The sequence below is a fragment of the Macrobrachium rosenbergii genome, chromosome 19 (assembly GCF_040412425.1).
Source record: "Macrobrachium rosenbergii isolate ZJJX-2024 chromosome 19, ASM4041242v1, whole genome shotgun sequence".
In the NCBI taxonomy this organism is placed as follows: domain Eukaryota; kingdom Metazoa; phylum Arthropoda; class Malacostraca; order Decapoda; family Palaemonidae; genus Macrobrachium; species Macrobrachium rosenbergii.
Genome location: NC_089759.1, coordinates 1,157,239 through 1,184,156, shown reverse-complemented (window position 1 = coordinate 1,184,156; position 26,918 = coordinate 1,157,239). Strand labels below are relative to the sequence as shown.

The 26,918-nt window shown below is 38.5% G+C and overlaps 1 protein-coding gene across 1 annotated transcript in view; it reads left to right on the top strand.

Annotated features, from left to right (window-relative positions):
* Nucleotides 1-10,015: 10,015 nt before the first annotated feature.
* ed (echinoid) overlaps nt 10,016-26,918 on the top strand; it is a 176,588-nt gene continuing 159,685 nt past the window's right edge. Inside the window, exon 1 of the mRNA XM_067120811.1 lies at nt 10,016-10,465. Within this exon, the coding sequence (XP_066976912.1) occupies nt 10,432-10,465 (34 nt within the window). The 5' untranslated portion in view covers nt 10,016-10,431. The remainder of the gene's footprint in view (nt 10,466-26,918) is intronic.

Below are 26,918 nucleotides of genomic sequence, written 5' to 3'. Positions count from 1 at the left end.
TTACCAATAGTATACAAGTCGTAAGAAACCAGACAAGCAGCACTGTAGATTACTTAAATGAAGAAACGAAAATAGTGTATTGAACACATGCCTCCAACACTCAAGAAACCAAATGACACCGATGCGCACTTTGTCGGTAGGAACAGTTTCATCATAACAGAGACCAAGCAGGGAATGAATTGAATTGCAAAATGTTCTCATTGCTTGCAGTGTTCGCCACCAGCCCCTGGGAAGCATTAAAGTATCCGTTATTAGCGCCCAAACGACCAAGTTAGAGGCTACAGCTTTTCCCTCCGTTTGTCTGTTTGTCCGTCAGGGTGCCTGCTGTCATGGCCTAGATGTGCACGCAGGGAGATCTATCAGTCTAGGACTAGTTAAGCCAGCCTTGTGCCACCGGCAGAGGACCTTCCTCCTTGGCAGCCCGTAAAAATGGGAGATCGTTCACTTGTCTGCCCGTTAGCGTCACGCTTAACTTGCTATATGCAGACTTTGCCAGAAGGTGAGCCTATGGAGTCTCAACGTCCATAAGATAATTGTTGTGGAAAGATGCTGTCGGGTGGTTGACTCATTGATACAAACTTTCTGAGAGTATTTTCATAATAATGTAAGCATCTGCCGACTTTCGACCAACTTCTCTCTATGCAAATTCCAGCTGACGGAATTTGCAAAAGAGACAACTCGGACAAGGTATGTATGTGAAACGCATATGCCCTGAGAGCCACCATTTTTATTATGAAGGACGTAGTTAGGTCAAACGGTCATTTACCCCTCTATGACCTGAGCGCTTCATCAGTGTATGTGTGCCAAACGTTAAGTATCTTTTATAGTTCAAAGGTTATGGCCAAGGCTGCAGTTGTACACCAAATCTACAGAATTCGGACATATAATTTAACTTCCAGCAGCAAAGTCTGGATATCAAATAGCAAGGTAAATTCACAATGACGGGCAGACAGACATACAGACAGACTAGACAAACAGTTCCTGTCATGCATAAAGGACACAGACAGGCAGACTAGACGAACAGTTCTTGTCATGCATAAAGGAAGATTTTCCATGTTTTCTTATCTGTATGTCTGTATGCAACGTTAACCTCAGCCACAACTTTAAAACACCCATGAGTAGACTGCATATCTGGTATGTTAACTCTACTAATGCAGACTTGACCATGACCTTTCTAAAATGAGGTGGTAAGGGTGCCTTCAACGTTTCGCCCATCGGAATACTTAGAGAGTGGTGGTGTGAAAACCTTAACCTTCCATCATTCTTTTCTAATGGCAGTAAATGTGATTTCCACAAGGATAGACAGATTCATTGTCATGTTGAAATGGAGTGGAAAACACTCCAATACCATTGGGTAAAGCCAAGGAATAATTTGTTTTGTAAAGTGAAAGTTTAATTATAGTCTCTATAAATGATATTAGCTTGTGAAAGTAGGTGAAAGAATAAAATCTTATGATGATGGTCTCTTAGTGCATCTTTACTTCAACCATGGAAAGAGCTGTATGATGATGTGCTCTGTCTCGGTCAGTTGTTGACCATTTCTTTTTTTTTCAGAACTATTTAATTTCCCTGATGAGGATATGACATTGTATTTCAAACATTTTCATTCATGAATGTTGCATAGGAAGTTAAGTTCCTGAAATAAGAGTAGTCAAGGGGTGGCACTCAAACATGGTATGTTAGACGTTTTACATGTCTGTCATATCAGGTTAAGATACCTGGTATCCAACACTCCAAGCATCGAAAACAAGTTTAGATTTAGAAACTCAAACAAGCCTAAACAGGTAAAGATATTGGAAATATCATTAATACGATGGCAACTCTGTATGTAAGGTTTTTATACTAATTTCATTTGGTAAAGCCGTTTCGCGTGGTGTGCAGGACAAAAACTCTTAATCTCATAACCCTCTGAGACTAAAAGTCTTCTGATGTCTTGGTGGACAGTGAACATTCTGGAAACCATTTGCAAATGACAAGGACACTATCTTGAAACTATTGATATGACAATAGCACAGGAACTTTCAGATAAAGAATAAATTTTTGTCTGGGGGTTGATTCAGTTATTTATGGAATGGACTGTGAAACCTATTTTCACTAGTAACATCTTTTGTAAAAAGGCAGGACACTGGACTGGGCCTATACCAAATTGTCTATCATATGGAAATATTTTTATTTTTTAGCATAAGTTTTGGAATCACAGCAGTCTACAAATAGCGCTGCAGGGTCTAACAGTGACATGAATTAGGCATATAAATAGTTTATTCATATTCTGGTCTGAGCTGCTGAGATCCTTCCCAGGCGAAATCGGCCACAAACTGTCATAAAATAGTTGGTTACCAATCTACATGTGCGATCACCTGTCAGTCGGTCAGAAGAACTTTAGTTAATTCCATCAGTTCATCCATTCTGGTGAGTGGACTGACTCCGCCGACAAACTGTCGTCCACACGTAAGTTTTAACGTCAGTTTCGATGAACTGACGGGTGGACTGAGAGGTAAACCTGATCGTGAACACCCGGCCTTAGGGATACGCTAATAAAATTAAATTTACCATCATGGAAAGACTGGAAGCTACTGTGAAATACTAAACAACTGAGTGTACATGAAAAATAATACTTGAAATATTATATACCTACAACCAGTTGTTTCTGATCATGGTAATTAAAACATAAAAGCAGTAATTTTTCTGTATTTTGTATGCAAAGGATGAAAACTAGTAGTTTTTTTTTTGTAAGCTCAAGATGAAAACAGCCATTTTTTTGTTCTTTGTATGTACAGTACATGATGGAAACTGGCTACTTTTCTACTCTTTGCCTTATGGTATGTGTATGAAAAAATTACAACAGCTATTTCTCATTCTATTGCATGCAAAGGAAGAAAACAGCTATTATTCTGTTCTATAAACGCAAAGAATAAAAAGCTGTTTTCGTGTCCTTTGTGTGTGAAAGATGAAAATATATTTTTCAATTCTTTGCTAGCAAGCATGAGCTAAAGCACAGCTAATTTTTGGTGTTCTTGCTTGCAAGAAATAAACCAGAATATTTCTGTTCTTTGTATGCAAAAAACAAAAACAACTATTTTTCTGTTCTTTGTATGCAGAGGATTAGCACAGAATTTTTTCTGTTCTTTGCATGCAAGTATGAAAACAGTCATTGTCTATATTTTCCTTGCAAAGAACAAAACAGGTAATTTTTGGTTATTTGCATCCAAAGTATGAAAACAGCTATTTTTCTGTTCTTTGTATACAAGATATGAAAACTAAAGTTTTTGATGTTCCTTATATGCAAAAGATGAAATAGCTATTTTTCTGTTTTGCATGCAAGTATGAAAACAGGGTTTTTCCGTTCTTGACAGGCAAAGAATGCAGACAGCTCTTTTTTTTTTTGTATGAAAAGGATTAAAACAGCCATTTTTCTGTTTTTGTATACAGTTATGGAAACAGCTGTTTATCTGTTTTTATACAATTGTAGAAACAGCAGTTTTTCTGTTTTTTAATACAGTTATGGAAACAGCTGTTTTTCCTTTTTTATACAATATGGAAAAGCTGTTTTTCTGTTTATTGTACATAATTATGGAAAAAGATGTTCTGTTTTTTACACAATTAAGAGAACTGTTGCTTTTCTTTATTTTATATAATTATATAAATAGTTATTTTTCTGTTTTTTGTATACAATAATGGAAACATCTGTTTTTCTATTTTTATATAATTAAAGAAACAGCTGTTTATATTTTTGTCCACAATTATGGAAACAGCTGTTTTTATGTCTTTCTACAATTATGGAAACAGTTGTTTTTCTGTTTTTTTATACAATTATGGAAACAGCTGTTTTTTCGGTTTTTTATACAAGTATGGAAACAGCTGTTTTTCTGTTTTTATACAATCATGGAAATAGCTGTTTTTTCTGTTTTTCTGTATACAATTGTGGAAAAAAATTTTCCTGTTTTTTGTATAATATTATGGAAACAGCTGTTTTTCTTTTTTTTTTTGGTATTAAATTATGGAAGCAGCTGTTTTTCTTTTTTGTATTAAATTATGGAAACAGCTGTTTTTCTTATTTTTGTATATAATCATGTAAACAGTTGTTTTTCTGATTTTTGTACAATATTATGGAAAGTTGTTTTTATTTTTTGCATGAAATCATGGAAACAGCCTTTTTTCTGTTTTGTATACAATTATGGTGTAAGAGACGCATCGCACCGATCGCGGTCTCTTCCGAGCACACGTGTGTGTTCGTCATCCATCGGAGGGGACAAGACAAAAACAAGAGCATCCCGTTTTCTCTCTCTCAAGGAACACAACTTCTGCCATACAATATCTCCGTCTGTTTCTCCCTAACTATTGTTGTCTCGATTTATGTACCATCACCACTACTTGCATTGCCATGCAAGCATTCTAATCATGTACTCATAATGTTCCACCGAATCTTCTGTATCAAACTGTATGTGTGTTTCTGTTTGTGAAGACGCCAAACGTCTCGCCATTTCACATATATTACGGTACTGCATTGTATTCATTAATCTGTCTCGAATCTCATGCAATTGGCCATATGTGGAATTTCCTGGCCTTTCCATTGATATATGTTTTATCACTGTACGTTTATTATGTCTCTCACAATCGCCATCTGTTTGTCTGCCGACAAACACAGATGTCCGAAACATTACCTTTGTTTCGCCCTGTCTGTGTGTAGATACTACTTTGCGGCTCGCACCAGCCAATAACAACTTCGAAGATTCTGTACATCCAAGTTACGGCCTGCTCTAGGAGCAAGAGCCCGTGCTGGCACAAGGCCAGCTAAATCTGAAACAACATGTACATCCATTCAGTAAGGAACCACCAATAAACCATTCAACACCCAGCCAGTATGTCACTCAATCCCGTCCTTACAATGGAAACAGCTGTTTTCCTCTGTTTTTATATAATTATGGAAGCAGCTGTTTTTCTATTTTGCATGTAAGTGCAAAACCAGCAATTTTTCAGTTATTTCAACGTAAGTATTAAGACAGCTGCTTTTTCATTCTTTGCATGTAATTATGAAAACAATTATATTTTCTTCTTTGCATTCAAGGAGTGAATAACATATTTTTCCGTTCTTTGCGTGCAAAGCAGAAAAACAGCTATTTTTTTCTCCTTTTGTAAACAAAGAATTTTAGCAGCTCACTTCATATTTACTGGCAGTAGTGAAGAGATAAATTCTTTACATTACTGTGTTTTAAGCAACTATGCAAAATAGGAAAATGGCTATTTTCTGTTATTTTAGGCAGTGGATCAAAATGGTTTTTGATGTGCAAAGGTTGAAAACAGCTCTTTTTTCTGTTATTTGCTTACCAAGAATGAAAACTGCTTTTTTTCTGTTTCACATACGCGAGAATGAAGACAGCAATTTTTTATGCTCAAGATGAATAAACCTATTTTTCAAGTCTTTGTATTCAAAAGATGAAAACTGTTGTTTTCCTGTTCTTGGCATGCAAAAATTAACAGGGATTTTTCTTTTAGTTGCATGAAATAAGTGAAAACAGCCATTTTCAATTATTTCCTTGCAAAGAATGAACACAGCTATACACTTGTTTCTTTAATACACAGTTTTTGGTTATTTGTATGCAAATTATGACAGTGCACATTTTTCAGTTCTCTTCATGCAGAGAATGAAAATATTTGATCATCTTATTTTTTCATGTAAAATATTTATTAAATACTTGTGAAAAATTTGGCTTTAGAACCAGGCCAATTGTTTTATGCAATATCCCCTTATGTGCTCTTCTCACTTCGTTTCTATTCCTTGTTTGTCTTCACTATATTTAAAGCCACATTTTCAATCCTTTTTCTCAAACATTATTAAGCTACTCAATTTTACCTGATAATTATCAGAACTTGCTCTTCCAGTCTACTCTGTAATAACACTGAAATTGTGAAAGTAACGGTTCGAGGAAAGATGGTAAACTGTGCAACATTAAATCTTCTCATGCACTGAATTCACAGCTGTCGGGAAACAGGGCATTAGTCCTGCTGCATATCAACCGGTGACGACAGAGACGTTCTCTGTCGCCTTTCCAGTTATAAATTCTATTGTCAACGTGATAGTTACTCACAGTACACTGGGTCACCTACGAATCTGGTAAAAAGTGACCAGCAGATTCTGTCAATCTATCTATCTATATAGATAGATAGATATATCCACAAACATTGAGCTACAAATGTCGTTTAATATCCATTTCACCCTACTTCGGGGATATCACCGAAAGGGAATTTTAATTGATAAATGATTCGGTACCTGGGATACTCGAACGCCTGACAGTACGTATTTGACGACTTTCAGTCGACGTATATATATATATATATATATATATATATATATATATATATATATATATATATATATATATATATATATAAATGGTAACTGGGTTATATACAGTAAATATCTCCAGTGAGTTGCATCTCTGTCCCTCAGTGAGCACTGTGTCCTGCTGGACCAGGTATCACAGATGGGAGTACCTAGATTAGGACCCTAAGTTCAGGGTACAGGCACCCCCTGCCCTGCCCTGTAGGTTGACACCTCTTTAGGTAGGCACTACTTAACCCACAATCGAAAGCTGAGGCCTTGCTCAGTAGGGCACCATAAATTATTGGCAGTTTTATGACTGATAGTTTTCAGGCAGAGATGCTTTGTCTCTTCGGCTTCAGCCTTGGATGCCTGGCAGATAACCTCAAGTTAAAACCAGCAGGCAATGGCAGGGGTAATATATTGTCATTAAGCACCTAGGAACTGCGCACTCCAAGTAATTGACTGTCCTGTAATGTGGTTAGTTATTGAATGCTGCATGGGTTCTGCCAAATAAATGGATAGGCACAATTTTGAAATTCTCCTAGTCCTGGCATTTCGGGATGCTTAAAATCTCCCATGTTATAAACACAAAGGATAAAATGCAAGTAGAAAACTGGACCGGAACCAAATTGGACAGAGCACCTTAGCAGTTTGTGAAGCATTGTGCAAAGAAATGGGAAAGAAAGACTTTACGAGGCAATGTGTACATTCATCCAGGATGACCTCTTCCATATGAGTGCCTAGGTAGATCTGCTGTTCTAGAAACCATATTGGAGGATGTGCTGACAATTAATGACGACTAGTTTGACATCAAGAATGTGATGTACATCAATATGCTGGAAAAGAAGTACGTGGATAAGAGATCACGAGAACAAAGCGTTTGATATGCGACGAGACCTGGCACAAAATAAAGGGGACACACGAGCGATCAGTATTTACAGGCAAATTTCAGGGAGGAGATAAAGAATGCATTCTAGAACGTGCCAGGTACTCGGGTCTACATAGTGAAGTTGATGATGATCAAGAAGAGATTATAGAGAGTAACTGGACGAACAGGCTGATCATGTTGACAAAGCCTTGTGTGCAGGGAGTGGCGCTGGTGGCAGGGTAGTCTGCTGAATTTTCAATAACAGATCCATGAATGAATAGGAAACTAGAAAATTGTCAAAAATAGAGGAAGGATCAACAATAACTTCTGAATAGGAAGAAAAAGACAATATTTAGCGGAAAATTTTTGTGGTGTCATGAAAAAGACACGGGAGGGTGATTATTATTTTATTGATATACCAGAAACTGAAGACCACCTGAATGTGCCAGTAAATGAATTCGCAGTGTTGGCCTAGGAATCAACAGTAAAGAAAATAAAGAAATGGAAAACATCAGGTTTTAATGGATTCACTGCCGAGATCATTTTCTGTGAAATTGAAATGACAAATGGTATAATATCTAGACTGTTTGGCAGAATATGGAATGAGGAACAAAGGCTGATGATTGGGAATTGGAAGTCATAGCAAAGGTACCAAAGAATGATGACTTGACTGCACGTGGTAACTGTAGAGACACTGTACTTGTGCTGAGTGCAATAAGGAGAGTCGAGACACTTATCTCAGAAGGCCGGAGAAAGAAATAGATCAAATTCTTAGAGATGGAGAAGCCAGTTTTAAAACAGATCGAATGTTGCACAGATGAAAAAATGTTGTTAAGGCATAGGAACAGTGTATGGAAGTTAAAAATCCCCTTCTGATGCATTTTATTGATAATGAGGAGGCATTCGACAGCGACCACAGACAAGTATTATGGAAGGTCTTTCGCCGCCATGAGCTTTCCTGCAATGTTAATGCTGATGTTGATGGGGTCTCGTCAAGTGGATTTGGGATGCTGCAAGGGAATGTTATTCCACCTTCGCTCTCTTCCCTTCTCGTAGATTATATTATGAAAAAAAAAGTGGTCGGAAAAAGAAGAGAATAGAATAACAATAGAATGACGATTGACTTAGAATGTGTGGATGGTGTTTTTGTAATCAGCAAAACACCAAAATGTACTGTGTTAAACGCAAAGCAGCGCGGAGACTCACTATTTTGTGAAGACCTGTTGCAACAATAAGACTGAAATTTTGTAGATTTAGTAAGAAAGCTCCAAGTAGAATATATGGAGTCGGATGGCATGATAGAGTGAGCAATAATATTAATAAGGGTAATTACGGAAGTTCCATATGTGGATGGGGTCATTTTGAAAAGGAGAGGTAGCGGGTCAACCCAGAGTTTTGTGGATGCCAGTTATGAAACATGAGGCTGGAGATGAGTGGATTTTTGTGGAAGACAAACCACAGGGAAGACATGAAAGACGGAATTTCACAGAGGCACTGTGTCACTCGACGTTGGAGTCAATAATATGTGTGTGTATGTGTGAGTGAGTGAGTGTGTTTGCGTGAAAGTAATGCAAATTTAAATAGGAATTATGTTTAATTACAAACTACAACCTCCCTCTTATGGTAAACTTGGAATATTTTGGCAGTATACTTATGTATTATTTATCAGTAACCTTATTTGAATGTGGCATTTTGAACGTGTGGATTGGCCTTGTCATTTCCATGTAGCTGACAACTTTGGGGTCTTTCGTGAATCTTCCAAGGATTTGTCGAAGCGACCGTTGGACAATTTCCTCTTAATTAGCTAATACTTCTGACTTCAGAACTGCTAATACTTCAGACTTCAGAACTGCGATTCGACTTCAGAAATGAGTTTGCTTTACTAAATTAGATAGGAAATCGTATCTAATTTGCTGTGTGAATTAACTAGTTTAAACAATTTAAATTCTGTTAACATAATGAAAGTATTAAGTATCCATCAGTTCCTCTACAGTAAATATTTTCGTTTTGTATCACACTTTCATACCTATACTCATTGTGCAGTTACGGTTCCAAAGTAGTTTTTAATGATGAAAAATTGTCTCGTCGTAATGATATTACTATTCTGAATAAATTTACAGATGTAAATTTTACAAAGGGGTTACTTATGTTCTTAACCGAGTTAAAGGCCTTCGGAGAGCTGAATTATTATTATTATTATTACTTGTGTTCTAAGCTAATAACCAAGCAGTTCTTATTATCCATTTTACGTATTTAATGTAAGTGAATTAAAGAAGCTTCTAAGAACTTGAGTATTTTTTATTATTATTAATAATTAATTATTATTACTGCCGTTATTGTATATTACCTGTTCTTCCTGCTAATAACCTTTTTACCTATTTTACGCATTTGAAGTAAATGAGTTAAAGGCTCTTCTAAAAACCGAATATTATTATTGTTGTTTATGAAAACTATTAGGGCCTTTTTATCAGATTCCGGTACTCGCTGTCGACGTCGTCATCTTAGCCTTGGAGGCCAGGCGTCTTCCATCTGAGGTACCCTCTCAGCCAATTGCAACGCAGATTACTCAGGATGGGGCGGGACTTCAGTTGGTAAACTCACGGTTTGACGTGTTAGCGTAGATATTGTGTTTACTTGGACAATAAAGATAATGAATGATTACTATATTTCTCATCGAAATATTAATTATAACTAATATTTAATGTACTGTAAAGTTATATAACCAAATATAGCGTAGAAAAGCTCGTACAGCAGGTTTCTTATGCTAGTTGCCGAGCCTTACGTCGGTCGGGCGGCGGGAAGACAAAATCGTCAAGTTGTCAGTTTCTCTTTTCAGTTAGTTGTGTAGGAGAGTTTGCAAAGACAACATAACGTAGAGTGGGCCTTTTTTGTATAGTTTTAAGTGTGACTACCTGTTGCTGTGTGTTTGTGTGATAGTGGAATTGCAGTTAACGTGATTTTGTGTATTTTCCCAACACGATCTTGGCTCAACAGCGCAAGCGTAAGGCAAGTTTTCGAAAATTGAACCCAAAAGTGATTTTTGGAGAAAAAGAAAGTGGCAAGACATTCCTACTGGGGTGGTTGGTGTTGCTGTTCGCCGCCGCGAGAGGATTTCTGTTGAAACTTTCCTGGGATTTCTGAGGGGGTGACTGCTGAAGTGCATGGAGACAATGCCATTGTTCTTCTGATTATAATCGTGGCTCTTTTTGTGGACTAATATCCCTACTATTTCGCATCGACCATGGGCTGGATTTTCGCAAGCATTCTCGTAATAGGTAAGTACTGTATTTATTGGTAATATGTAGTGTATATTCGTGCAGGCGAAGGCTTGTAGTGTTGCAATGGTGTGAATAGAGTTCATGTGTACGATATAGTAAGCCATTTTAAAGTTTTCTTCTGAAATGCTTACTAGTTCTACTGACCCTTTAATCTGCACTTGCTCCCAAATTTCATTGTCAGGCTAAGCTAGGCAGGGCATTAGCAGACGATCCGGTTAATTAAGCATAGGATGCACCATTGCTTGACAGAAGTGACTAGGCCGAGTAGTCATACAAAAAAAAGTAGCGCCCAGCAATGTGTTGCGCTAGCGTAGTTGTTCCATTTAGAAAAGGTACTGAACCCAGAAACTGGCGTACCTAAGGCTATTTTAAAATTCTTTGAGGATAGCTCCCTTTTGAATTTTTGGTAGCAAAGAGCATAATACCGTAAACCTGCTAACGTAGGAAAAGATGTTCTGCGCGAGTAGCTTTTTAGCCAAAAATTATTCCAGGCCAGGCGGTATGGCTACACTTAGCATCCCTTGTTATAGAGAATGACTTCGTTTAGATTTAGTAGTGTTTAAGATTAAGCCAGCCATGTGTTGATCTCGTGGTTAAATACCCCATTTCAATGAATTTTGGCCAAAATAGTGCAAGGATGTAAAATCTACACAGAGGTCTCATGGGTTCAGACTGTTTCATGTAATGGGTACCTATTACAAACCCCATCTGCGCCGGAAGGACTGACGACTAGCCTGCTCGTGCGGTACGTGGTTGTATAGTAATTGTAATTATTTACCATGAGCTTTGCTGGATACTGCTGTATGTCAGTATATCACCCTTATTTAGGTTATGTGTTTTCCGTATATAACGATTGTAATCCCATCTTGACAAAGAAAAGTGACTACCTGGAACAGTTGGGATCCTTTCCGTGGGCTCTGGGGAAAGAAATTGGGGTGGGGGAAGGGGTTGGGAGGCATTTCCGGCTTCGTGACTTGTGTCCGTTTGACTTGACCTCTCTTCACCTGGTTCCAACTGGTTCTGGCGATCTTCACTGACTAATGTATGAAGCTTGGCGGCTGCTTTCACTGTTGCTGATAACGGTATTCTCGAGGTTTCCCTTCAATATTTTTTTTTCCTTCATTTCGCACATATTGGATTAGGCCTACTTCTTAATACGTTAACATCAGTAATTTATTTGTGCAGTACCACAACGAATGTGTTTCAAGTTCAGTTTTTTTTTTTTAGTGTAATCACTGAAGTGAAAGATGAGGTCATCGGTAAGATTGAACTATTCAGTGCTGACGCATAGAATTCTTAAGCAGGTGCTTTCAGGAAGAGAAGGCAGAAGAGTGCTAAGAAGAAACTGCAGGTAATGAACAGATAAGAGGAAAGTGTAATTGAGGTTGTGGGAGGAATTGAAGTTGCAGATAGCAGATTTCCAAAGAAAGTAGGCATGAATTTTGAAAATGAAGGGAAGAGAAGTGATGCTGCTTATAAGATTGGTATGTTGTCAGCGTAATTGTAAAAAACATTATTTTTTTTTTAAAAGCTTTAAACCCTAAATTATGTGATGGATCAAGGGAATAGTTAAAGTAAAGATCTCGTAAGCAAGCGGATCGCAAAAGATATTTGTAGCTGGACCCTAGTGTTGAGAACAAGGATTTAAGGAATTTCGACAATCCGGCTGCAGAGATTGCAGGCATTACATACAGAAATGTGATCCAGTTGTAAGACACAAACGTGATGAGATAGAGGGGGTTGCGAATAACAAAGGAGATAGATATTACGTCACCGTGTGTTTCTAATCCCAAAGGTACGGTACAATATAACAAATGCCTTGCTGATGAGAGGGAGAGAGAGGATAATCCATGCTGTTGCAAATGTGCAGTGAATTGTAGAGTAAAGGATGGTAATTTCAGTCACAAAATGCAGAAATTGCGCGAATTTTCATTAGTATTGCGTGAATCATCCGGTGGATGAGAGAGATTGTGAAATGTTAGAGGAGATTAAGGGTATTAGAACCGAACTGCCCATGGATATTGGTTCTTAGCAATTGCAAATTAAGTTCTGTTTTCCAAATATTAATTGGATGAAATGAAATAAGGCACGACAGAACTTTCAAGCCCCCTCGTTTGTGGTGTTACTGTGAAAGTGTTCAGTTTTGTAAGATATTTTAAAATCATTCTTTACAAAGACATAAAAACAATCGTATTTAGTTATCGTTAACCTAGCGAAATCCAAGACGAGTGATTCTTACACTGAACATAATTGCCTTATGAGGTGTGGCTCTGCAGTAGGTTAAGTTTAGTTCCAACTGGTATTTTACCGAATATTGTTGCCGCCACCCACCGTGTATTTCAAGCCTGCCTCGCAGATTCTGATAAATGGTATTTTAAAGAACTTTATATTTATCATAATGTGCACCCATACGTTTTTCGGTCGGTCGCTCCAAGGTCTTGTAGGTTTATCCTCAGTGTTATCAGATTTATCCTCAGTGTTATGAAGGACACAATAGGGCCAGAGTAAGTGTATTTCATCGATTTAAATTCTGAGGGAATGCAGTTCTCTGAGCGAATGCAGTTCTTCAGGATCAGAGAGGTTTATCTAAGCGTTTTTTATGTTAAATACCGGTAGTTAGTCATGGCGACCCCTGTTTGTGTTTATTTTAGCATAAAATATGATTAGGCTCGCATGTAGGCTAAGTCGGCATTGCAGTGTGCCTCGTTTTCTTCAAAATTCATATTTTGTGTACCTCCTGCATTTCTGGACTAGAATGTCTTGCGACATGGTATCGTGGAATTGCTCATGGTAAGGAGGGAGAATTGGTGGGGGGGGGGGTTAGCGGTTGTTCACTCACCGGAAATCATCATACACGTGCTCCTCGAGTTGTTTGAGTTATTCTACGGCACATGTGGCCCTCATTCTCTTAATTCTGGTTAGCTATGGTATTCAGTTTAAGTGAACTGAAAATGGCTCATTCCGGTTCAGAAAAAGCAGCAGCATCATGACTGTAGGCCCATGTGAAAATGGCTGCTTTCACAAGTTTGTGTGGTTGTGCAGTATGCCTGCCAAATTAAAGGATTCCATTTGTGTGTTTTAAGAGAATGATGGATCAAAGTACATTTTTTATGTACAGAAAAGTCAGCTATTATGATTACAGTTATTGACCTTTTGCCTCGCGATGTTATGTAAGCTTCCCATTAATTCCAGTTTATTGTTAATGAATGAAGTAACGAATAGCTTTTTGACATATACGCAGGGGCCTCAATGTTAATGAAGACGTTTCCCATACTGCATCTTTATTCAGTGTTAGTGCAATAGCACACTATTTGAAGGGTAAGTTACATACAGATGCTGATTATCAAGAGCAAGTGTGCGTCTTACTGTACCTCTGACATTTACAGGAGTTACTGTGTGGTAGGATTGCAAGTTTTACTCCTGTTGTGGTGACATTTGCTGTTAATTGTCTCAACTTTGGTCTCATAGAGCACTAGTCCGACTGCAAATGGGATATTGGAGTAAGATTCTTTACCCTTCTCTTTGTCTCTTTGTTGAACTCGAAATGTGTAAGCGAATTATAAATATAGCCTATATGATATTTCGTGTACCGTAACTGTAGAGGTAAATGATGATTGGCTGATACCGCTATTTGTAAAAATCATGAGTGCATGGTATATCCTCAATAAATGAGACTTACGCGATGGTATGGGAGTGGTATAGCCTAGGGTAGAAATTTGTTTTAATGCTCTCAGTTAATTCAGTTTGCGTTTTAAATTATTTGTAAATTGTGAACAGTGAATAATTTACTTGAATCACTGCCGTTGTCAAGTAGAGTAGCAAGTAGCCTATTCCGAACTGGCCCAAAGTTACCCGTAGTTCACGGTCCAGATAGAACAGGTCAGCCAGCGCGCAGCTTTGGCTGTGAATCGTTAATACTGTGACGTCACGCGCCCTTGTCTCACACACATGGTTAACCAAAACAAACTAAACAATGCTTTAGTTTGCTACCCGTAGAGGTAAGGTAAACAACAGGACGTGCTGTTTGCCCATATATCTTTTTATTCATTCATTCATTCTATTAGTGATAATGCCAAGTAACAGCGCGGTATTTGGCTGTTCTAATACACGTGAAAAAACGTTTGAAAGGCTCGAATATAAAATACCATCGCTTTCCAAATGCAAAGCCATACACAGACCAGTGTGCATGCCTGTTGTGCAGACAGAATTAACGTTGTGTATGCTACTTTTTGCTCGATTCATTTTAAACCCGAGGATTACAAAGATGGTATGAAGTCTCGGTTACTGGGCATTGAAAGTCCTAAAAATCATCGACTGCTTCAAAAATCCTAAGGCAGAAAGAGAAGTTTTTGTATTCTCGTATGTTCCCCATTTAATCAAGCTAGATACAAATAATTTTATTGACTGGGGTTTTTCAGATGCTGCATACGAGAAATGTTTAGTAAAACCAAAACAGGATATGGGCTTGCATATAAGATGAATGAAATGCATTTAAATGTAACTGGTCATTAAAGACAGCGCGTTAAATTAGCAGTGCAATTGTTATCTAGATTGTGCCAATTCAATCAGATATTTAGGCGAAAAGGGACTGTTGAAGTGTCAAAACTGGAGTCAAACATCCTGTTTTATTCTTTTAAAAAATGAATGACCGGTTTGACATCATGAATTCTTCATGCATGTATGCATGTATAGAGGTTTTGATAAAAGTATTGCTTTTGGTATTGATGTAGAAAAACAAACAGGTACACTGCTCAAGGTCATCGAGGTAATGAGTTCTATGAGAGTTAAAAGTCCTAATACAAAATGTCTTTTCAGGTTCCAGAAAGGAATAATTTTATCCTGTAAATGCACCACTTCTTTGTTTAACATGTTAAAAGCCTCTCATATTATTGACTACCTCCTGACACAAAGATTAAATAAAGATTGTCTGAACATTTCTTTGGGTGCATAAGGCAAATGGATGGTCACCATGATCATCCAGATGCAGTAAATTTTAAATTTCGGCTAAAAAAATTGTTGTTAGGGAAGGAAATGGAGGTAATATATTAGTGAAAAGTGTAATATCACCTCAGTTGAAAAATCCCTTGAATCTGCCAATGAAGCTGAATATATAACAAAAGAAAGGGAGTTAGTATTAGAAATATGTCTAACAACACATATGTGTAGAAATTTAGAATTTGATTCAGAAAAAGATGTTTTTGGCGAGGAAGAAGACCTTTTGAGAGCAAACAGAAATAAAAAAAAAAAAAAGTTATCGCGGGAGTAATTGAAGACGAGGCTCTTAAATACATTGGGGGATATATTGTCAAAAATTTTTGTGTGAAATATCCTGAGTCAGGAAATAAGAATAAAGAAGTACCAAGGAAGATACTTGGATAGACTGTGCTAGTAGTGGGCAATTGCATGCACCTTCTAGTCATTTTTTTCACAGTTAGTACTAATGCGGGAGATTTTTCATGCTGTATAAGGAAAGCTCTCATGGAGGGCAAACATTGTTTTAAGAAGCTTTGCTTTGAATTAAAAAAAGTCTGGTATTGAAGTTCCTGACGGTGCTATAGCTTTTTTTAAGATATCAGTATATTTTCGAATGAGATATCTTAATAATTTGATAAAGTATAGGAAACGTCAAGTGCAACCATGCAGGGAGGCACTAAGAAAAAAAATGAAAGTTGTAACCTGATAAGATATTTTCAAAAGGCAAAAGTTGTTTTACTTACATACTTTTGACACTTGAAATGTCACATTTTCAAAACCATTCTCTTCTTTTTAAAAAAATCAGTTTAATGTACAGTAGTTGGTTCTTCCTTGACCATGATACAGATTTTCTTCATTCAGATTTCCAGCAAAAAACTAGTGTAAGCAAGCAGTTTTTTCTAATAAAGGTCGATATATATAGTAGGCTGTATGTATGTGTGTATATATATATATATATATATATATATATATATATATATATATATATATATATATATATATATATATATATATAAATATATATATATATATGTGTGTGTGTGTGTGTGTGTGTGTGTGTAATATATAATCTGCAGGAGAGATCTTGATGGTGTTAAACCTGCGTTCTTAATGGTTCTCACCACCACGGACCCTCCGTGGACCCACCAATCTCCCCGTTTTGACCAAGTACGCTACGGAGACTATAGTGTTGTACAGTACCTCATGTGAATATCGCATATCTTCTTGATGTCTATTTTACACCATATGAGAAACAAGCGCACTAAGCATGGTCATGAGTTGCCCTATTTTCGCACTTTTTCTTTTTAGTTGTAATCACGGCCAGAGAAATTGAATTGGCAACTGTATCATTCTCTTTCAGCGAAAGTGCCCTTAAATCATTCTTTGGTGTGTTTTCATCGGATTACCATGAGCAAGTTTACTTTATGACCAGCACACCTGTTCTGGAGTCCAAGTGTCCCTTCCCTCCCCTTTATTGCACCTGCCACCTGTGACTTTTCCGTAGATTAATTTCAGTTTTTCCTCTTTTCCTCAATCCCTACGGTCCACTTCCCCTCCACTCCCCTCCCGGGTTGGATCAATTGTTGGAGCAGTGTGTTCCGTTCAAGTTACTGTTCTTCAACGCGGCATCGATATTAACTGGAAGTTCTAAACACAGTAAGCTGATTTCCCCCTAAACAGAACACTCATTTCTACATTTCACCCCTCAACTGCTCATGAGGTTTATTTGTATCTTACCTCTGGTCGGCAGTGACGAGGATAAACCTCACGTTTCTTCCTCAACATTTGCAACAGTTGAGGGGAATTTGTCAGCCACTTTTAAGGTCCGTTAGTGTAAGTTACCTTTTCAGGCTTTTTATCGTGCCTAGTTCATTAGCCTAATTGGGTCATGCTAGCTCGTTATATGATGTGTTTTTGTTTTGCGGTAGACTCCAATTGTGGATTTACTTTGTAAATCAGATATTACCATGGCGCTTAATTACGTATCGTTGAACGTAGTGTTTCACACATAGCCTACAAAGATGCAGACACATGTATTTGTATTGTATGTTATTTCTTCACCTGTTTAATTGTATATAAAAGTCTCAATGTAATTATAAATAAATGTGTATATATATGTGTACACATACTGTTAATGACTACAGATGCAATGGAAATATTGTCGTGGTTTAATGTTTAATTAGAATGACTTGAGCTTGCAGCAATTAGACCTAGGCTACAGGATATGAAATTCATTTGATATCAACTGTACATGTCTCCATTCATATTATTGTCGTGTTAAATGTATCTTCATTACCGTACGCATTACAATGTCAGCATTTCAGCCATATGTACCAAAGGTTCAGTCATGCCTTGTATATCGATATATATATATATATATATATATATATATATATATATATATATATATATATATATATATATATATATATATATATTCATCTGTCAACAAATGCAAACGATTGTGTGGTGACCTCTGTTTTCGTTCGCCTAGTGTCGGACGCTACATTTCCGCTCGTAAGAGTTGTTAACCTGCCTGTTTGTTGTCTTAATAAGTTAGTATGTAGACGCTGACTGGTTAAGTAGTGATGCCGGCCGTTACTACGAAATGTTCTTCCTACGTAGGTCGTTGAATTAACTTTTGATCAGAGTATAGTCTGCAGCTTGACAATGGTGTTTGAAAATAGGGTGGCGATGGTGGCTGGGTTCCATTACGAGATGGAAGTGGCAGCCTGGTCAAGATTCATTGACCCAAGCACTCGTGATTGCGTGGTCTCCTTTATTCATAATCAGCCCTGTTTGCCTCTGCAGGCCGTCTTTTTGATCCATTAGGCAGGATCTCGCGGGGCCGGGGGGTGGGGGGGTGGCGGTTAGCGCCTTCAGTGCACCTCACCTCGTGCGATGCACTGTCATCTTACTTTGCACCCTTTCCTAACAATTGATTCATAGTGCAACTGTGAGGTTTTTCTCCTGTTACATCTTCTGAACCTTTTACTGTCAATTTTCGTTTCAGCGCAGAATGACCTCACGGGTCCCAATGCTTTGGCCTTTGGCCTAAATTCTATATCATGCAATTCAATTAGGCGGGATCAGTTTTATGCCCACTGTAACTTTACAAAGCCTTTGTCGGTAGTGGCATCCTTCAGGCTGGAGTCAGGCTACTAGCCTCGTGTGCATTTGCAGTTCTTGTCTTGTAGAATGAATTTGCTCGAAGAAATGTGTGCGGCTTATTTTTCGAAGCCCAGGGCTGAATTTGGGACTGCTTTTGAATTCAGTATTTTATAAGTGGTTGCCGTGAACTGGGATTTTGTCAGCATAGAGGAAGTAGGCTAAGCTAGCTGTCACCGAAGAGTAGGGCTGCAAGGTCACGATCATAAATCCTGTGAACGAAAAGGAGGTTTTAGCCTGTTTGCATTATGTATTGATGTTTCAAATTTTCTTTTATTCATCCACAGATCTTTTACAAATTTAAAGTTGATTGTTGAAAATTTGGTAGAATCCTGTTGTTGTGTTGATTGGCTCTTCATTGGTATTTTACCGATCGTTGCAGTGGCGCCCACGATCGAAGGTGAACGTCTTAAACGGTAATATAACCCATCTACGTGCAACTTGACACTCGCCCCCTCCCCTTCTTGTTAGTATGAGTGCTCGTGTTAGTGTGTGCGCGCGCGCACGCGATATGCAGGGAGTACCTTACCTTATGTAATAGGGCTCTTGCCCATTTATGTAAAATTAAATATGAATTTTACCAGTTTGTTGTGGCTGGTTTCATCTCGAGCACAAACACAGGAGTCATTTTTCCATATTGTCGACTTAATCTGGCATGATTTATGTCAATGTGTTGGTACATTGAGTAATCGAAAATGTTCGCTACTGCAGCAGCTGGCCTGGGTTTTACGTGTGAGAGCGCTTCTGTTCAAGAAAGAAAAATCGCTACACCACTTTGAGCTTTATTGCATGTTTAGTGAAGCGTTTTCTGTACGTAGCTGTGTTTTTCATGTTAACGTGACTTTGGCTGCTGTAGGACGAATTCAGTAGTTGGTCTTTGTCGAATATCAGGAAAAGAAAATTGCCTATTGTGGTCAGCCGCCAGTCTCTCTTTCACATTGACACCTGCTGTCACACCATTAGACTGATAGGCACTAAAAGCCTTTGAGTGGATCAAAGGAACCCTAGTTGCTTTCATCGTCAAGAATGCAGACATCAGTATGAAACCTCGTGGTTTATTAGGTATTGAATGAATGTAGCTTGGGAATGGCAAATGGAATCCCATTTGCTCACATTTATTTACAAATTAATAACGCAGGAATTTTCTCTCTCTCTCTCTCTCTCTCTGGTGGCCTTTTCAGAGTTAAGTTTTTGTGTTATATCAATTTCCACGTAATTTGGTATGAGATTTTTTTTCGTCGTACATTTCGCATCAAGTTTTTGTTTACACAAAAAAAGTGTCACATTTAAGGCTCCTTGCCTGTCTGTTTCATCAGATAAGGCCATAGTGTATTGTGTATCATTAGAATTTGACTGTTTACAGCTTTCACTATGTCTTTCTACCCTATCATTGTCGGAATTATTGCGGATTTGAACCTCCTTTTGAAATTATAAGTACAACCATGCTGGGGGAGGTCAATTTAGCTATAGTCTTTTACAATCCAGATTTCATGATTAATATTGTTTTTTGAACCTCCCGCAAGGTTGTTTTAACTTCGAAGCCACTGGTGTAGCTTACAATAAACTGACTTCCTGAAGTGAGACTCTGTAGTGATGACTTGACGTAATCCGGTTCTCTAAAAGTTTGATCATTATGGTTGTCATATTGATTAGTGTGCGTTTTTCTTTTCTCTGACATTTATAATTACATCGTGAATTTTTAAAATTGGCAATTAGAGTTGGTGTCAATAGTTCAGATTATCGGTCGTATAATTGTTGTGAACGTTCTTGTTAATTTTTTTTTTCGCTAATATGTGAAATATCTCTCCTGTTCACGTAGAAAGTGAGAATTTTGTCCACATCTTTGGGATTCAAATTTTTACACAAGTTGACAGCATTACGGAGGCCTTTATCATGGAAAATCGACAACAAATGTGCCCTTGTTCATTCTGTATGAGCACATGAGCTTTCCAACTTCAGGCGGGTGAACACTCAGTCATTAAGTGTTCTTGTTGTTATCAGTCACGCAGCCTGCTGCAGAGTAGGCTAGAGGTGGAGGGGGTTTTAACGGCAACATCTGTAGTTCATGTGCGGTATTTTGACGCAAGTAGCAGTATTTTGTTTTGATTATTGGCATGTTGACCATGATTCTCTATAGTGTTTCTGTCTTGTTTTGTGCATTGGGGATTCTCTGCTGTAGCCTACTTTTTATTATTAAATTTCTGTCCTAGGAATAAATGCAAGGCAAACTGGTCAAGAGTAAATTACCGTTCGGGTTGCAGTTATATCATTGTACTTGGGTTTAATCATTTATTTGGCCTTTTGTCACCACCATTGTGGGAAGTGGATTTTATCCTTGGTATCGGTGATGCACTGTATGATTATTAACAATTACGGGCATGCGAGATTGGATGCACACGATGGATGCGACTGGCGACAGAATCGTTTATTGATCGAACTCGCCGTTCGGGCTGCTTTTCAAACCGATTTGGATGGGCCACGACCACGTGTCATGTGCCATATGTTTACGGAGGTGGTTGGGAGAGGGGGGACGCACAACACCCCTCCACCCCCCTGGCCGTATGTTCGTTCCTTCTCGCTCGGCTTCCCCGGAGCTTCACCCTCCGAATTTTAACGGCTTTTCCTCCTCCTCCTCCTCCTCCTCCTGCTGCTGTGACTGTGACCTTCCTCCCGGACTGGCTTTTTCTTTTCCCTTACTCTCTGTTTTCCCCTAGTAAGGGGTGAAAGAGGTGTGTTTATGGACTTGGAATATTAAAATACACAGCTTGAAAGTGATTGCAGTAACTACCCTTGTACTTGTACGTCCTATGTAGTATTTATTGATGAGCTGTTGCAGCTGTCCCGATTTTAACTGTCAGTGACTGACTACTATTTTGCATTTAAAGTAAGATCACTCACATGCTGGTTATTCATTGATCATTTTCAAAAAATGTATGCATGGAATAACCCTACATTCGCTTGCTTCCACCAACCCCTGGGAAGTAGGATTTGGTGTTGTGTTGCCTCTGCTTCATCCTTTTCTAGTTGAGGGTTTCTTCCTGGTTTGTGAAGAAATGAAGTTGTCAGACAACTTCTTGATGCCGACGGAATTCAGACTTTGTGGTCGCCTCGAATTCGTTGGCATTGACTTCGGTACCATCTTAAGGAATACTCTTATTAGAAATCGCTTTATAGTGACAAAGTATTGACATTTTTTGTTAACAGAACAGAATTTGTTAATTGTAGGTACAGTTTTCACACCAAGAACATAATGCACTTGGACTCCTCCAGATGACAGTCTAGAAACCAAATAATCACAAAGACATTAATCGAAAGCAAAAGAGAGCACAGAAAGGTTGGGAGATAGCCTAACAGAGGAGTAGTTGGCGGCCGTGATCACCAACTAGTCATTGCCACTCTCAAACTGACAACACCAAAAGCACTCGACAAATAAATTGACATTTTGTAGGTTCAGTACAATCAAGCTACTGGAAGATGAACATCAAGAGATCTTTCAAGTTGAATATCGAAAATATTTTCAATTCTAAAAACCCATATCTGAGGAGGAGCAGGCAATGAGTGAGCACTTATTTGACCTCGAGACGCATTGCAGGGATGGGCAGAAGCAGAAGGAACATGGAGGCCCAGTCGTCGCATTCCATGGAGGAGATCAAGAATGCAAAGTAGAACGTGCTAAGCACTCTACTCACAAGTCGAGTATTGGAGTTGAACAAAAATCAAGAGGAGAGAGAATACTTGGGCACACATACTGATCGTGTTGACAAATCCTTGTCATCAGTGACATTGGTGTAGGGTACCCACCCCACAGTTGTGACGAGAATGAGAATATCCACGGGGCGAGGAAAGCACCTGTTAGGGGTAACATGCTTGTGAGGTCCTGATGAGGGGATAATGCCATACATATACTGGAAGCTGATGAAGACCTGAATGTTCATGTGATTGAATTCCAGTAAAGGAAATGCCAGGTTGTAACCGAATCACTGTAGAGATGAATTTAGCAGAAATTGAAATACACCTAGTATATTAACTGGACTGTGTGACAGACTATGGAATGAGGAACCGAAACGTTATTTGGAATTGGAAGCCACAGCAAAGATACCAAAGAAAGGTGACTTGACAGAATGTAGTAAATAGGCCGTAAAGATATTGCGTTACTTCGAATCTGATGAAAATATTCAGTATATTTATTATCAGTGGATTGAAGAAAGAAATTGATTAAAAGCTCAGAGATGAACAAGCTGGTGTAGCAAATGCTTTTGTTGATGACGGGAAGGCATTTGACTGCAACCATAGACTAATATTATGGAGTCTGCTGTCGCTATGGCATTCCTGTTAAACATGTGAAGCCAACAGAGATATTTTCAGTAAATTTGCAGCAAATAGGGGGATGCTACAACGGTATGTTATTTCACATTTGAAAGCAAGATTTTACCTAAATCTTGTAGGATTTACGTTGTTTTACGGAAGCGAATCATGGTTTGACATGGAAACTATATCTTAAAGGTTTTGTTGATTAGAGAATAAAGCAGAAATCGGATGACACGGTAATATGAGAAATATCTTGAGGGAAATGTGGAAGTTCAAATGCAGGCAAGTCAATGGGGAAAGGGAGATTGCGCGAAATTGTCCTCGCACAATCCCAGGAGTTCAACAGTACGGGAGGAGTGTCATCTGGGCATCAATCTGAACGAGTTGGGAAACCCAACCCAGCCGGCTTCGATGTGAATTGTGAGAGAATTTTAATTTGAATTGTGCCCTTTGAGAGGCTAATTTATTGGACACCACCTCCCATCCTGTGAGGAGCGTAGCAGCATCAGTTAAAAGGTACATATACAGAGCGCCTAAAAGGGTCGAGTCACACAGTGTAACAACCCCTGTCATAAATACTGGGCTTTAACACGGAAGGAAGTATAATTCTAGCCAAACTTACATATATAAATCTCATTGACATATATATATATATATATATATATATATATATATATATATATATATATATATATATATATATATATATATATATATATATATATATGTATATATAAGCATTAAGCTACAAACGTCCTTTAATATCCAATTCCTTTACCTCGGAAGTAATATATTTTCATAAATGTAACCGAAGTGGAATTTTTTAGTTGATAATAAGTACGCCGTCCCGTGGGCTCGAACCAACGAAGGACAGGAACTCAGGACTACAGGGACGCATTAACCCTTCGGTAACATATATAAAATTATATTATTTCCGAGGTAGAGCGAATTGGATATTAAAGGACGTTTGTAGCTTAATGCTTGTATATGAATCACGGTGATGTGATAAAACTTCATATATATATATATATATATATATATATATATATATATATATATATATATATATATATATATTATATGTATATATATATCGTTTTTACATTCTTATAAAAAAAGGAAGTGATAACTCCTTATGACACACGTCTGAAATTGAATAATAGTATTAACAATAAGATAACATACGTCACAGTGGAAGTGATGGAAATGGTTTTAAGCTAGGAGGTAGTAATAATGGTAATGATAATAATAGTGATAAAAACGTATATATACTCGTATACCAAGTATTAATAATTACTAAGTTCGTAGTGTAGTTTATATTAATAATAATAACAGTGGAAATCTACACACGATCACATATGCATAGGAGATAGACCAGGTTCGAAAAGTGATAGATAGCACTGTTGCCAGTTTTAACCTGATTTAAGCATTATCATAATTGCATTGATGATCTTGATTTCCTTTTTGGGGAAGAAATACATTTTGCAAGGAAGGAAATTACCAAATAGCCTTAACTGAGGGCGTACCCTTGATTGGTCACTTTTCTGGGCCACATCGAAAATCAATTTTGGCATTGCAGAATGTTTCATTCTTTAAGTAGCCTGTGTCACTGATGGACCCGCCTGGAAGTAGACGTGTTACTCCCGAATTTTATGGCACGTCATGCCATAGTGCTGACGTGTATGCCCATCAGTGTCCTTGTGTGAGAGGGAGTTTGGGATGGGGGGAGGTTTGTAGAAGGCAAGCATAAGAAAGACATGAATAAAGGAATTTCACAGGGCCCTTGACGTCCCCCGTCGATGATGGTGACAAAGAGGATGAGGATGACGAAATTTAAATGATGAACACAATGGGTAAGTTTACCAAATTGCAGATTGGGTCAAGATCGTAATCAGCGCTGTCGGTTTTTCCGTAGCAAAACAATACATTGACCGACAGCATTCTCTATTGGTCGCGAGCACGCCCTCACATACACACGATGCAAGGTTTTTTTTTTTTTTTTTTTTTTTTCCAGCGTCAGTGTACCAAATAGACGGAGTACACAGATGGTTGCGAATGTTTGGTTTGTTTTGACGTGCGATTGCTGCTTCAGAAATCACCTCACATAGTTGTGGTGCTAGACAGGGGCGTCGTCGTCCTCCTCCTCCTCCGTGAGTTTGTTCATGGTTAGCTGGGGTTGATCGAAGGGCTGTACGGTGGCCAGTTTAATGGAGGGTAGTAGTAGTTCTTAATTCATGATTTTTTGGCTCAGTCTTTGTGCATGAAGTACTGTTTTTGAGTTGAAAATTTTAGGCTGATCTGTATTCTGTTTATTTGTTCAGCAGCGATGTTTGCTACAGTCTCATTCGTTTTCTGTAAATTTGCGCTTGTGTATATGGTATCCCTTTCAAGAACAACAAATATAGTTCACCCTGCATTGTTTTGTGTCGTGCTTCTGATCTGGGAAGGCTAAACCAAGGATTGTGCAGGTGAAGTTCGCTTCGATGAGTGAATTCTTGACCGAAGTGACCGCTGCTCCTTCCAAAAGCGGAGTGTAGTCATTGCGAGTCCAAAATGGCCAACGTAAGGAACTACGCTCCAGTACCTTGCGTCCTACAGCCTGTGCTGTCATTTCCCTCTCCCCTCCTAAGGTTTCTTCTGTCGTCATCCCCCATCCCCGTAGTCTCCCCCTCCACGTGGTTAATGAGTAAAGGCAGCCTTTGATGATTATAATGACGGGCAAAATCTTCAGCAACTACAGGTAAGTGGGCTCCACAATGCAGCTTGAGGTTTTTCTTATTTTCGAATGACTCATTTTGCTCCTATACTACTTTGGAACATAACTTGGTCATAAGTAGTCGGTATATAAAAAAAGTTCTGACTTCAGTATTTGGAAAAATGTAACCATCATTGAGAAATTAGAAATTGCCCCTCTTGATATGCAAACGAATGCCGGGTCCACCGAGGTAATTCAGAGAACATTGCCGGCATCCCCACCGGGGCCACCCGTAGCTGGAATTATGGTAGTGACGAAGGTAAGAAGGAAATGGCGCCAAAGAAAGGAAACAAGGAGGGAGGGGGTTTTCCTGAGGGCCTCCGAACGTCGGGGGAGGTGGAAAGGCATTAATCTGTGCAGGAAGTGGACGATTTACTTCTAGTATTACCTGCTCAACCTGCTTGCTTCAGTCGTAGTAGAACGTCTCTCTGCGATCTGGTTTTGTTTTCTGCAGAGTTCTGGCGGCTGTGTTCTGCGCAGCCGGATCAACAGAAATTTTCATTCCTATCTGAGGATAGGACAGAGGAGAGGTAACTGCTTCTTATCAGTAGAAAAGTGGAGGTTCCCCCTTTCGACAGGATGAGGATGGTCGTTTGCCTTGTACATGCAAAATAGAATCGTTCGGCCATTGTTTATCAAAGTGCCAGTTTCTGCTTTTTCAGGGTAATTCCTCAAAGAAAGGTTTCTTGGCTGTTGACTCAAGTTTTCATTGTTTCTGACTGGCAGAAGTTTCCTTTTTTGTTTCACTTGATTTTTTCTTTTGATTTAACTTGATTTTTTTTCTTTTGATTTTTTTTAAGGCAGTGCTGATTTCGTTATCAGTTTAAAGTACCTTAAACTGCTGCTTCGAGTTCCTTGTTACACCGGTTCAAATGAGGGTTTTTAATGAGCTCATGTATCATGGTTCCGTGGTCTGGAATTTTTAGTTCAACTTGGTCTCGTTTCACCTTGTTTCACTTCGAGTTTGCGTAATATTCCATTTTTGAGGTTTGAACAAATACAAGTCGTAACGTCACGTGATAAGCTCTGATTACTACTGCCCAAGCAACCCTTTGAACTTCATTACTCTTCAAGTCGTAATGAAGTGTTGGGAGTCGTGAGAGATCTGCGGTCGTGGTATCAAAGGATCGACTACGTAGCCTTGGGCAGGACTTCCTGCAAAACACCTGTCTTGAGTTTGCGATGCGTAAGGGCGTTGGTGCAGTGTTCTCACACTTCAGTTGGGAGCGGTTAGCGAAAACGTCT